General features: G+C 53.8%; 1 protein-coding gene across 4 annotated transcripts in view; it reads right to left on the reverse strand.

Moving 5' to 3' along the window:
- The window catches only part of PARVB (parvin beta), a 159,642-nt gene that overhangs the window by 19,557 nt on the left and 126,158 nt on the right, over nt 1-13,927 (reverse strand). For all 4 annotated transcript variants that reach the window (XM_025399995.1, XM_025399992.1, XM_025399993.1 and 1 more), the window contains 3 exons: nt 11,864-11,922; nt 8,266-8,285; nt 668-729 (listed from right to left, as the gene is read on the reverse strand). In XM_025399995.1, coding sequence (XP_025255780.1) covers nt 668-729; nt 8,266-8,285; nt 11,864-11,922 — 141 coding nt within the window. The remainder of the gene's footprint in view (nt 1-667; nt 730-8,265; nt 8,286-11,863; nt 11,923-13,927) is intronic.

The following is a 13,927-nucleotide window of genomic DNA, read 5'->3' on the forward strand; positions in this document are numbered from 1 at the left end:
CCATGGGTAGCAATGAGTGCTCCTCCGACGTCATGGGAAGGAGGGAAGCAGCCTCCTGAATGGGATGCCTGCAGGCACTCGGATAAGTTACTGAGCAGCCAGTGGGCCCCAGTTCCTTTTGAGGGGAACAAGCCTCCCTGGCAGATCCCCCAGAAACTGATCACTCCCACCCCCAACTCCAGAGCCTTGGAGATTTTTCCACCCACAGATTGACCAGCAGGCTGCCTGGGCTAGTGAGGGCCCATTCTCTGTCTGGAGGGAAACGGGCCAAATCCATCAATGGCACGGCTCAGCCGCACAGGCCTGCGTGTTTACTGGGCAGGCTGTGGATGGTAACGAGGCCAGCAAGAGCAGCAGGCTGACATGCTTAAAAACATTTCCACATTGAAGAAAGGCCTCGAGTCAGAAAGAACTGCTGGCTGGGTAATTCACTTAACAGAAGTGGAGAGGGCGGGCAGGAAGATACCCAGGGAGCAGCGATGTTGAGTTAAAAGGCGCTAATTTTATGCACTGTGGTTACGTTTTTGACTGTAATTACATTTCAATCCATGTGGCAAACATTTCTGAGATTCCAAACATTTTCCCACCTTCTTCCCAGCAGGCATTTGTGCTGTCAAAAAGCCGCGAGCCATGGGAGAGCACATCCAACATCCCACCAATAGCTCACCTTCTTCACCACGCTGAGCTTATCCGGGGCGTGGTCGAACAGCGTGTCGAAGGCATCCCGCTCTGAGGACATGCAAAGAGAGACACGAAGGAGTGTTTATGGAAACCCGCGGTGCTGCCCTAATCCCGGGCCATCCGGGGACCTGCCAGCTTCTGATCCCTCAGAGGGTTCAGTCTCAACTCCCACACCTGCCTAGAATTCTTCCAATTCCTACCAGAACGAAAGGGCTGACCCTGATGATCTGTCCTGGCCAAACCAAGGCGAGCAAGCACGCTTCGGAACAACTGGAGCAGCATGGACTAGAGGCTGCAGAGGGTCCCCTCCACCTGCTTTTTACCTTTTCATATGAAACACATAGATGGCACCTGGCATCTGCACCCGCCATGTCCTAGGACTTGAGGTGTCCTGAATTCTCCCTGTTCCCTTGTCTACTGGCAAATGTCACCTGTGAATTTGATCACTTTCCCCGTGACGTCTCACTGCCCTTCGCCTGGGAGCAGCTGCAGCCTCCTACTCCACTCCTGGCCCCTGAGCCCTTCTCCCCAGCAGGCAAAGTGAACCCTTCCAAGTGCAAACAGGATCATTTGGTTCCCCCTCCATTCCCACCACAATTAAAACCCTCCAACTGCTTCTTATGCTTAGAATAAAATCCATCCTCTCTCCTGCGAGCCATGGGACACTCTGATAAAATCCATCCTTTCTCCCACGGGCCATGGGACACTCAGGCTCAGCATCATCCTCCTACACGCACCCTCCCTGACTTCACCTCACCAACCGGCCTCCCAGCTGCTCCTGCTGACACTGGTGCACACCTGCCTCAGAGCCTTTGCACCTGCTGCCATGGAGGGAGGGTCCCACAGGGGCATATGGGACAGAGACTTGGACCCCAAGCAGAAGGCTGAGGCCTCCAGGTAGACACAGAGCTGTGCGGCATCACTGCCAAGGCAGAAGAGATGGGGAGGAAGGCATTTGGAAGTGACTCGGGGCCCCCTAACTTCCATCCTTCAGGTTCCTGGAGGAAGAGCATGTTCAGAGGACCAAGCCCAGCAGAGAGACCCTCTGTTACCAGCCAGGCTGGTAACTTCCATCCTCTAACTTCCATCCTCCAGGTTCCTGGGGGCAGAGCAAGCTCAGAAGCCCAAGCCCATAGGAAGGACCCTCTGTTACCAGCCAGGCTGGGGCCCCAACCCAAGGAGCAGCGCTGGGGAGCTGCAGAGCCCAGCTTGACAGGAAGGGGGCGGGTAGGAAGCTCCTCCTGCCCATCCAGGGGGTGGCCTAGGGGGGCCTCCTGAGGGACTGCCCTGGCCTAGGAGAGAGACAAAGAGAGCCCAGAAAGAGAAGAAAGGGGTTAGGCCCAGGTAAGCCAGAGGCTGGGGAGATAAGCCGGCCAGGCCTCCTCGCAGAGGAAGCATGCTGCCCCTTCCTCCCAGGCTAGGCCCAGGAGGCAGCTCACACCCCCCTGCCCAGCCCAGCCCAGGTAGCCTCTGCCTTGGCCCTGTGGAGGTGGTAAGAAATGAAGTGGAAAGGAGAGAAGGAAAGTGTATGTGTACACGTGTGTGCATGTGTGTGCATGCGTGTGTGTGTACGTCTGTGCATGTGTGTACATGTGTGAGCATGAGTGTGCATGTGCGTGTTTGGGGGGAGGGGAGGGAAGTTTTCTTCACCGAAAGACCGACACTGACCAAAACGCCCCTGCCTCTGGACACATGCCAGCTTCCTAATGCAGCAGCTGTAAATTATTTTCATAATCGTCTAAGTCCGAGTACACTCAATAAGACAGTCTGCTAAGGAGCAAAAAAAAAAGTGAAATCTTTACAAAGCAATACGCAAACTATAAATGCAGCTTAAGAAAAACCCCAGGAGCAGAAGAGTGCTTGACGTCAGCCGGGGTATATTTAGCTGGGCCACCGCTGGGCTGGCAGAGTCAAGCCACTTAGGGAGGCATCAGTGCCGCAGAGGCCTCTCCGCCGGCTGCTGCGCCCCTGGACCCGGGGAACTGGCATCACGTCACACGGTCCACATGGCAGGGAGGGGCTGGGGGCTCTGAAAATGGGCACTGGGGACCCAGGGCACAGGACCCAGGGCATTTGGAAGGGACCTAGGGCCCCCAACTTCCATCCTCCAGATTCCTGGGGGCAGAGCACGCTCAGAAGCTCGAGTCCAGTGGAGGGACCCTCTGTTACCAGCCAGTCTGGGACCCCAACCCAAGCAGCAGCCCTGGGAGCTGCGGAGCCCAGCTTGACAGGAAGAGGGTGGGGTAGGAAGCTCCTCCCACCTGTCTAGGGGTACCCAGGGGCCTCCCCAGGGACCACCCTGACCTGGGAGAGAGAGAGATAGAGAAAGCATACTGCACTGCTGTGATGTGCTTGGCCTTGGGAACGAAAATAGATCCTATTTTGTTCTAGCTGCCCGACTTCACACCCCATGCCTTTGGGCAAATCCTTCCCTCTCCAACCCCATTTCTTCCTCCGTAAAGGCGGCATTGTGACAGCCCCTGCCTCGCCCTTGGTGTGGAACTAAGTGGGGCAGTGAGTAAGAGGCAGGAGCACAGAGCCTGGCAGAAGCATTGTCGGCCCTCAGTCCTTACAGCTCCCTCTTGTCCTGTCCCCCAGAGCTTCCGCAGGCTCCAGGGACATCACAGGGATAAACAAGGAGGGGCCCCGCTCTTGGAAGAGACACAGACTTGGGGGAGGGCCGGGAGAGAGAGTAAACTATGGTAGTGCAACCCTGTTAGTGTCAGAAAAGAGGAATCCGGATGGGGCCAACCAACCTGAGCATGCCAGGGCTGCCCAGGTTCTGAGCATGCCAGCGCTGCCCAGGTTCTGAGCATGCCAGGGCTGCCCAGGTTCTCAGCATGCCAGGGCTGCCCAGGTTCAACCTGCAGGAACGCTCAGCTTGGTCCCTGTAATGTTTTCATTTGAGTCAAAAGTGTTTATTTGTTTTGTTTGTTTTGGTCTTGGTTTTTGCTTTTTGAGATAGAGTCTCACTCTGTCACCCAGGCTGGAGTGCACTGGCACGATCTCGGCTCACTGCAATCTCCGCCTCCCGGGTTCAAGCAATTCTCTTGCCTCAACCTCCTGAATAGCTGGGACTACAGGCATGCATAAAAATTTTTGTGTTTTTAGTAGAGATGGGGTTTTGCCATGTTGGTAAGGCTGGTCTTGAACTCCTGACCACAAGTTATCCACCCGCCTCAGCCTCCCAAAGTGCTGGGACTACAGGTGTGAGCCACAGTACCTGGCCAGAGTCAACAGTTCTAAAATGGGAAGGTCTGTGCAAAAGTTCTGAACTTCTGGCTTCTCTTGAAGAACTGGAGTCTGTGGCAACAGGGAGCCTGAACTCCCACCTGGCAGCAATGAGCTGCCCCTGGGGATGGGGGTGTGGACTCTCCAGTTTGCCCCAGACCCCACCACTCCCCACTGCCACCCCACCCACTGCCACCCAAGGGGCAGCTGATGTTATCATTGTATAATCTAGCTACTCTCCTCTTTTATATTATCAACCTGGTCCCTGGAGGCACCTGAGTCTCGGACCCACGAACCAAGGGCTGGGGGACCTGAGGAAGACTTCACAAAGCAGCCTGGGGTCCAAACCAGGCTTGCTGGGGCAAGAGGAGGAGGAAAGGTGTTTCACCAAGGGAGCAGCAGGCACAAGGAGAGATGCCAGAAAGCCCAGTGCAGGTTCAAGAGCCAGGTGGCCTGTGAGAGGGGTTAACAGGGGCTGTGGCCTGCAATGTGGGAGTTGTGGAGGGCACAGTCAGGAGCCAGCGGTGATGGGACGGAGCCAGAGTTTTTGGAACAAGCCCTGTTGGCAGAAATGGGAGAGACTTGAAGGGGTATTACTAGGAGTTATATAATGAGGGGGAAGAGGGTGAGGAAGGAACATCCCCCCTCTTTCCCCTCATGCCTCGGGTAGGGCCTCCAGCCCAGGGCAGACCCAGGAGGGGGAAGGGCAGACTCAGGAGGGGGAAGGGCCGTCCACAGAGAAGCTGCACCAGCTCACACGTTGCCATGGAGACCAGGCTGCAACCTCCCCAGCTCCCCCTGGCACTCATTTCTGTGGAGAGAAGCCTACTCACCCACCTCGGCCAGGACAGTGATGCTGTCAGGAGGCAGCGAGGACCTGTGGAGCCACCTCCCTCGCTGGGATGATGGGGAGTGGGCAGAACGGAGCCCCCATCCCTCCCTGGCTCAGGGTGCTCATAGGGAAACTGAGGCCCAGAAGACCGCTCCTGGCAAAGCCCAGCCTTCCAGAAGCTCCTAGAACATCTGGCACCAGCTGTGTGCAGACTGTGGCCAGGGCTGGCTGCTCTGGTCAGCGGGTGGGGTGCACCCTGAGGAAAGGTCAGCTCTGGCCCACAGAGCACCTCTCGGTCAAGGAGCCATGTGTGAAAGGAGAAAGGCAGGGGCTGTGGGTGCCCCTGAAAGTTTGCCGGCACCAGTACCTGCCAGACACGTATAGGCTTCGTTGTGTAAACAGTGGCGCAGGGAAGAGGAGCCAGGCCTTCCCCATGAGCAGAGTCTCGCTGCTTGGTGCATCGCATGAGAACAGAAAGAACTAAGGCAGGGGTGGAGAGGAGAGCCAGTGGAGGCCAGTTTGGGGCAGTGGAGTCAGAGAGGGCCTGCCTGATCAGTGACATTTGAACCAAGGGTTGGCAGAACTGCAAAAGTGAGTCATGGGGTAATCTAGAGGGAGAGCATTCAGGTGAAGGTTGCTGGAGGAGAGAGCGCCCTGGGGTGCTCTCAAGGTCTGAAGGTGAGTGGCATAGCAGGGAAGCCAAGACAAGGCATGCTGCTGCCCCCACAGGAGCAGGTGCCAGGCCAGATGCCCTGCCGTGCCTGAGGGTGCCAGGCTGGGTAACCAGGAGACTTCAGAACCTGCGTCAGCAGAAGCAGCAAGGCCGGGGGCGGAACTAATTGCCTGTCACTGACTAATAGCCTGTTTGCATTTTCTCAAGTGCAGCGCATAAAGCCTACAAAGTAACGAGAACAACTCCATCGGCCTCTTATACAAATTGGTCTTGCGATTCCACAGTCCTCCCATCCCTGGAGTGGCAGCTGGGTCCACTTTTCACACGTGACACCTGGCTCTTACGGAGGGAGCCACTGCCCTGCACACTAGACCCGAAAGCTCATTCCTGGGGCGGCAAGGGCTCCGGGGCCAGGCTTCTGGGCCCTCGGGCCACAGGGTGCTACACACAGCCCGAGGCCCATGTGCTCCCAACTGAACTGACCAGACTGTCTTTTCCCTAAACCTCCAACGAGGTCCGAACCAAGCACAAAAGTGACAGCGCCACAAAAACCAAAAAGACTCAAAAATGCTTGAGGGACCCAGTCTCTTCTTTTTTTTTTTAGACGGAGTCTCGCTTTATCACTCAGGCTGGAGTGCAGTGGCGTGATCTAGGCTCACTGCAACCTCCACCTCCTGGGTTCAAGCGATTGTCTTGCCTCAGCCTCTGCAGTAGCTGGGACTACAGGTGCCTGCCACCATGCCCAGCTAATTTTTTTGTATTTTTAGTAGAGACGGGGTTTCACCATGTTAGCCAGGATGGTCTCGATCTCCTGACCTCAGGATCCATCCACCTGGGCCTCCCAAAGTGCTGAGATTACAGGCATGAGCCACTGCACCCGGCCCTCTCCTCATCTTTAGGCCTCTACAATTCCAAAGGGGTTCTGAGCCTCCTCCAGGAAGAAAGGGTGGAGAGGAGGTGACATAGTGGGGCACTGTGCCCCCAAAGTGCACTTCTACCTAGACGCAGGATGGGGAGATGCCTCATCCTGGCCCCATGAGCTGTGACCCCACTGTGGTTTCACCTCCCTCAGCAACTATATACAGGACCACACGATATTTCTCTTTCTCTTCCTGCATTTGTTTTTTAATAATAGAGACATTTTTAAAGAGCTGGAATTATCCTTTTAAAAAAAACAAAAAACAAACAAACAAAAAACAGTGAAGGCCTGTGAATGTTCCCAGCACAGCTTAAGGTCTAGCAAAGAAGGCCGAGGGGACACACACTGGCTGCCTCTTCTCAACTCGAGCCCCGCAGGATCTGAGCCCCTTCCCCTCTCCATAGGCGTGATGGTTAATACTGAGCATCAGCTGGATCAGATTGAAGGATGCGAGGTGTGATCCCTGGGTGTGTCTGAGAGGGTGTTGCCAAAGGAGATTAACATTTGAGTCAGTGGACTGGGAAAGGCAGACCCACCCTTAATCTAGGTGGGCACCATCTAATCGGCTGCCAGCACAGCCAGAATAAAAAGCAGGCAGAAGAACATGAAAAGACTAGACTGGCTTAGCCTCCCAGCCTCCATCTTTCTCCCATGCTGGATGTTTCCTGCCCTCAAACATCAAACTCTAAGTTCTTCAGCTTTGGGACTCAGACTGGCTTCCCTGTTCCTCGGCTTGCAGAAGGCCTATTGTGGGACCTTGTGATTGTGTGAGTTAATACCTTTAGTAAACTCCCCTTTGTATATATCTATCCTATTAGTTCTGTCCCTCTAGAGAATCTTAATACAACAGATAAGCAGCAATGGCATCCTAGCTGGTCCCCGTAACTTTGAGGTTACAGAGCCCTATGGCCGAGCTGGCCCAGCCCTCGTTCTATAGAACTCAGGGGGTGGCACTCCCACCCCAAGGGCCCCAAAAAGACAGACATCAGCTCCAGGCTGGCAGGCTGGAGAGGCAGGTGGGAAACTTGTGTTTGGTTTCCATTTTTCCTTTTAAGAGCTGTTCTCCCCTTCCTGCTCACTGGAGAACATGGTATTTGGGGGTCAAGAGGTTTCTCTTTTGAAATGCTTCCCAAAGCACTGAGCCTGGCCAGGTCGAGGGCCGGGGTATCCTGGCTCTAAGGGTTGAAACACTGCCATCCCTCACTGAGATGACGATGAGGTCTCAGGCTTTAACGGGGGAAGGCAGAGTAATTGCCTCTCTCTTTGGGAATAGCCACTGAAAACCAACACTAATAAAACTACCCCACATAAAGGGCTGTCCCCTGGCCAAGCAGGGCACTCACCTGTGATCTCACCCAATCCTCACAGCAGCTTCTGCCTGGGGCGAGCCTTTCATACTCCCATTTCTCAGATGAGGAGCAGAGAGGAAGGGGCAGGCCACAGGCCACCAGCCAGGACTGAGCCCCAGCTGCCTGACTCTAAGGAAGTCTGCTAAACCAGTGGTTTCCAGGAGGAAATAACACATATGGAAGGACATCCACAGAGCTGAGCCATTCTCTTCCAACCAGCTAATGACGCTGCGCTGGCCGCCTCTCCTCCCTCCCTTTTACCCTCAACCACTCTTGCACCAGCCCCTGACAGTTCCAGCCAGTGTTACATCCCAGGCCCCTCCCGCTCCCCTAGCTGGTCACCCAGCCTTCCAACCCACTCCTCCTAGCACCACCCAGCCACTCTCAGCTCTGAGAAACAAGCCCGTTATACGGAAAGGCGGCAGAGGGCTGTGAACTTTCCCTAGGATTCCAGAACTATGGGGGCAGTAAGACCCACCCACTTTCCTACTCCCCCCAGATGACCATGTATACTCTCTGGAAGCTTCCTGGGGCAGCCCTAACACGCCTCCGTCTCCCCACTTGCCCTAGGGTTACTTACCGAACCGGCCCATCATCATTCTGCAAACAAGAACACAGAGAGAGCCATGAGATGTGTCACTCAGAACGCAGTTTCACAACCAGCACATGGAAGATGAGGGACAGAGCCAGCCAGAAAGCTGGGCCCTCGCTGCCTAAGTAAAGGCCTACTGATGAGAATGCAAGTCACATTGTGCTACGTTCCAGCCCACTCTAATGATAAACGAGAGGTGCTTGTGTGGATTATTAACGTTTGTACAAAATCAGCAGCAAATCACCATCTCTATTTGCACATTAACCACTCTGTTAATGTTGTTTGGAGGGGAGGTACTTAAATCAGATAGTGGTTAATACGAAGATTTCAGCAGACAACAAGTCTTCCAGCAGCCATGGAATGCTCAAAACACAGGCTGGGCCAGGCACAGTGGCTCACGCCTGTAATCCCAGCACTCTGGGAGACAGAAGTGGGTCGATCACTTGAGGTCAAGAGTTCGAGACCAGCCTGGCCAAAATGGCGAAACCCCATCTCTGCTAAAAATGCAAAAATTAGCCGGGCGTGGTGGCAGGCAGCTGTAATCCCAGCTACTTGGGAGGCTGAGTCAGGAGAATCACTTGAACCCAGGAGGTAGAGGTTGCAGTGAGCAGAGATTGCACAAGTGCACTCCAGCCTGGGCAACAAGAGTGAAACTCTGTCTCAAAAAACAAACAAACAAAACAACAACAAAAAAATTCAAGACTGGAGACCAGCCTGGCCAAAGTGGCAAAACCTCCTCTAAGAAAAATACAAACAAATTAGCTGGGTGTCATGGCATGCGCTGTAGTCCCAGCTATTCGGGTGCTAAGGTGAGAGGATCGCTAGAGCCTGGGAGGTCAAGGCTGCACTGAGCTGGGATCACACCACTGCACTCCAGCCTGGGCAATGGAGCAAGACCCTGTCTCAAATAAACAAACAAACAAACACACAAGGTTGCAGGTTACTCATGTTTCCAAGAGTAAACACAATGTACTTGCAGGACTTTTGGAACTAAAGGATCCTGGGGAACCACAAGGCCGGGCCCTGATCTCAGGCACGCGGCAGTGGAAGCAATGAGGGAGACGGGAGTGGTGAGCAGCTTCTCCTCAAAGATTCCCAGTGAGTGAGTGCACAGAGCCTTTCCATGCACTGCCTTCCTGAGAGGCAAGAAAGTCTTTATTTTGTTCTCAAATTTCTCTAGGCTCAAGTCCTTTGGCTCCATCTTATTTAATAAGCACTTACTTGAGCACCTATCATGTGCAGGCTGTGCAGATACAGTAATTAATATCCCCTGGAGACAAACACTATGTGGCCCTGCCCTCAAGATGCCTGGGAGTGAGAGACCTGGCAAGCCAATATTTCAACGTTGGTCACATGTGTCCAGAGGCAACGGGAACTAACAGGAAGTCAAGCACTCCTGCCTGGCAGACAGGAGGGCTTCCTGGAAGGGGTGACCTCTTGAAAGAGAAGGGGGAACACTGAGACTGGATGGGAGGTGGCAATGCTGCCTTAGGAAACTGAAAGTGGATCTTTGGGCTGCTGGTTTTCAGCAGACATTCGATGATTCAAATGTTCCGTCAGAGCCTCTGCAGCCATGGGGAGGGGAAGGAACAGGAGACCAGGATGGGATAACCAGCCCTGAGGAGAACCCACCTGGGGCATCAGCCTGGAGAGGTGACCCAGCCTCTCCTCTATCCTGGCCCTGGCTGGCAGAGGGATGCTGACTCAGGCTAGAAAATCCCAACTTCCTTCTTCAGTGCTCAGTGCTGTCTGGTATCTGATTGAGGTGGCTTCCACTGGAATCTCCCCTGCCCTGACTTTGGGGTGCTCCCCTCCTCCTGGAAATTCCCTTAGGGCCCTAAGGCACTTCCCACAAGCCCCTGTGTTGGACTGTGCATGCCTGTGGATGCATCCTTTCTCATCAGCAGGATGGGTCACCCTGGAGGAGAGGAACTGCACTCAGCCCACCTCTCAGTGTTTCTGTTGACCCAGCAGGGAGGCTGGCATGCAGCGGGCCCTCGGTGCCACTTACCACTGGTGAATAGCTGAGGCCATTCTCCCACCCACTTGCTCATTCTCTGTCTCTGGACCATTCTAGTCTTATGGCAGGGGCCCCAGCTCCTCCGTGCTATCCTCATATGGGACCCCCTCACCTAGAGGGGGACTCCTATCACAGCATGCCCACCACCCAACAATGTGCATAGACCATTCCTGCACAAGGAGGCAGAGTCTGTTTCCTGCAGCTTGATCCAGGATGACCCGTGACTCACTTTGACTCACAGAATTGAGGATATAGGTATGGATGTCCAAGACAAGGCCTCAAGGGGCCTGCAGCTACCATTCTCACTCTCTCAGGACTCTGAGGGCACCCTGGGAAGATGCCTAGCTCTGTGAGGAGGGACCCAGGGGAGGCCAACACCAACCACCAGAGGTAGGGGGAGCCCATCTTGCCTCTCCAGCCCCCAACCAGCCTTCAGGTGTCTGCATCATATCAGCAACCCCAGGCGAGACTAGCTGAACAACCACCCAGCTGAGCCCAGCCTACATTGCTGACCCACAGAATTGTGAGCAGCAAATGAAACAGATGTTGTTTTAAGCCACTCGGCTTTGGGGGTGACTTGTTACACAACAATAAACAACTAAGACACCAGCCCAATCCCAGTTCCTCATGAGCAGCCCTTCTCCTACTGCTGAATAGGCAGAGCTGCTGCCAAAGGCCTACTGTGCTGGGCACAGAACCACATTCTCATCCTCCCCTCCTCCAGCTCTCCCTGTTCCCTTCACGGGCCTGGGGCAGACTTGGAGGCCTCTTCATGGGCCTCTGCACATGCGTCAGCCTGCACTCCACTGTCCCATCATCTTCCCTGACAGCTTGCAAGCCACGAGTGGTTTCCTGTGTCAGTTACGATTTTTGAAATACCATCCATGAATTCACAACACAGTAATTAATCACTCTGTGAACTTAGCTGATGGATTAGCTGAGACAATCAATTTTTAAATGTTCTCTTTCATCTGAAACAGGTTTAGTCAAGAGGCACCAATGCAGTGAATTCTAAAGATTCTTAGCAGGTTATCACAAGGAGTCCTTAAAACCACACACCATAGATACTGTTTGATTTGCTATTTTCAATAGATTTGAAGACTTTTAGACTTCTGAACACCTGCCCTCTGGCTTTCTCTAGGAGATAAGAGATGGCTTAGTAGTGTCTGTCAAAGGAAAGTTCTGGTTTAAACATGCAGCTCTTGCCTCTGACGGCGCTAATGTAGATGGATAAATGAACCGAGACAATGGGTCTCTCTAATCATCCTGAACTCTCTCTGCCTGCCCCACCTTGAAATGTTCTTAAAGCTCACCTTTTAAGATAAGGAATGAAAAAATTCAAAGGCTGTGGAAGGTAACTCAGTTCTAATGTTAAAAACTCTGAAGAAAGTGTGCAGAGGGAGGAGAGCTGGGGTGAGAACCAGCATGAGAATCACATGCTACAGTGAAGGGGCGTGGAGTGGAAGCAGCCCCACGTGTGCCGGCATCCCTGGCTGAAGGGGCAGCCTGGGGCCCCGCTCACTCGGGGCAGCAGGGCCTGGAAGGGCAAGGCAGGGGTCCACTTACTCTGTGGTTGTGGTCAGCTCCTCTGAGATGTGGTTGGAATGCAGCAGGCCTTCCCGCTTCTGAAAACCCCAAAATAAACACACAAAATCAGGCAGTGGAGAGATGAGGAAGGACGCACTGACAGGGCAGATGAAGCTGTGGGGTCAGAGATCATCTTAGAAAAGAGCAACAGGAGAAGGAGGGGTGATATTGAACATGCATGCCAGGCCTGGGTGAGTGCACAGCAGGGGACCCTGGGCAGGGTGCCTTTCAGCAGCCACAACCTGTCCCCCTCCTCCTCCCACCCTCTGGTCTCCACATGGCCCTGAGGGTTGGCATTTGTGTGGGTCTCAGGAGAAACACCCCAGGTCAGGTTTCCCCAAAGGGATCCTCTATGCTTTGCAGCCAGGAGAGGTGAGGCATGCAATTGGAAGGAACATAATTAACAGGGAACGTCCCCTGCAATCATGTGTGTACACAGGACTGAAGAGGGTGCCCCAAAGTTTGTATCTACCACAAATTTCAGAACGTGATCTCATTTGGAAATAAGGGTCTTTGCAGATACTGGCTCAGACGAGGTCATCATGGATTATGGTGAGTCCCATCTTAATCCAATATGGCTCACATTCTTATTAGAAGAGGAAATATACACAGAAACAGACAGAGCGAAGAAGCCGTATGATGACAGAGGCAGAGACTAGAGAGAAATGTGGCCACAAGCCAAGGACACCAAGGACTGATGGCCTCCACCAGAAGCTGGAGGAGGCAGGAAGACCCCTCCCCTGGAGGAGGAGATGTGAAGGAAGACATCCTACCCTGACAACATCTTGATTTCAGACTTCTGGCCTCCATAATTGCGAGAGAATAAATGTCTGCTGTTTTAAGCCACCTGGTTTGTGGTACTTTGTTACGGCTGCCCTAGGAAACTGATACAGCATATGTCACACTTTTCCCACAGCGTGGCAGGTATCAAAAAGCAATGATGGCCGGAGCAGTGGCTCACAGCTGTAATCCCAGCACTTTGGGAGGCCGAGGCAGGCAGATCACAAGGTCAAGAGATCGAGACCATCCTGGCCAACATGCTGAAACCCCGTTTCTACTAAAAATACAAAAATTAGCTGGGCGTGGTGGCGTGCGCCAGTAATCCCAGCTACTTGGGAGACTGAGGCAGGAGAATCGCTTGAACCCAGGAGGCGGAGGTTGCAGTGAGCCGAGATTGTGCCACTGCATCCAGCTTGGGTGACAGAGCGAGACTCTGTCTCAAAAAAAAAAAAAAAAAGAAGTGATGGTGGTGAGGCAGGCATGGCAGTGGTGACAGTAGGGGTGGCAGCCCACCTGTCATGGGAGCTCCAGGTGGAGTCTGGGTGGCTGATCCAACCACCACTGAACCCCTCAAGGGACTGGGAACTCACTTCCCACTGGGCCAGCCCACAGGGGACACCATCAAGATCTGAGCTTCCATCCTTTTCCTGAGTTTGACCCCCAGGGAATACTCAGGGTTGGTGATTGTTATTGAACAACAATGTGGGTGATGCTTATCCCGATTCTCAGGAGTGCCTGCCAAGGAAGGTCCAGAGACATTGTGTTCACCTAGTCACGGACCAAACGTGCCTGAGGCACCCACCGGGTGCTGGGCCCAGGTCTAGGATTGGAGACGTGAAGCTGGATGTTTTACAGGTTTGTAGTAAAATCTCGGTTTTATGGGGGAAACACTGCAGCTCAGCAAAAGCAAGTGATCAGCCTAAAGCCACGCGGCCAGGCAGTAAATAAGGCCCTGCCCTTCCTTCCTTCCAGCCTGGAAATGCCACATCCCTTACACCAACCACTCCATCTGGGGTTAGATAAGGGATCCGCTGAGCAAGCTCAGAGGCCAGGGGGCTGCAGAGAAGAAAGAAGGCGGCTCTAAGGTCTGGGGAGTAATGGCGCCCAGTTCGCAGGACCCCCTGCTCCCATTTCATTCTGCTTTGGTCATGGTCCAAACAACACTTCTCTAACCCGTTATGGCAGGAAGCACCAGCAAGTGCTTGCCTGGTTCAAACTTTCTGCAAACCCCAAAGATTATCTTGGACTCAAGTGCAAGCCTGA

The sequence above is a fragment of the Theropithecus gelada genome, chromosome 10 (assembly GCF_003255815.1).
Source record: "Theropithecus gelada isolate Dixy chromosome 10, Tgel_1.0, whole genome shotgun sequence".
In the NCBI taxonomy this organism is placed as follows: domain Eukaryota; kingdom Metazoa; phylum Chordata; class Mammalia; order Primates; family Cercopithecidae; genus Theropithecus; species Theropithecus gelada.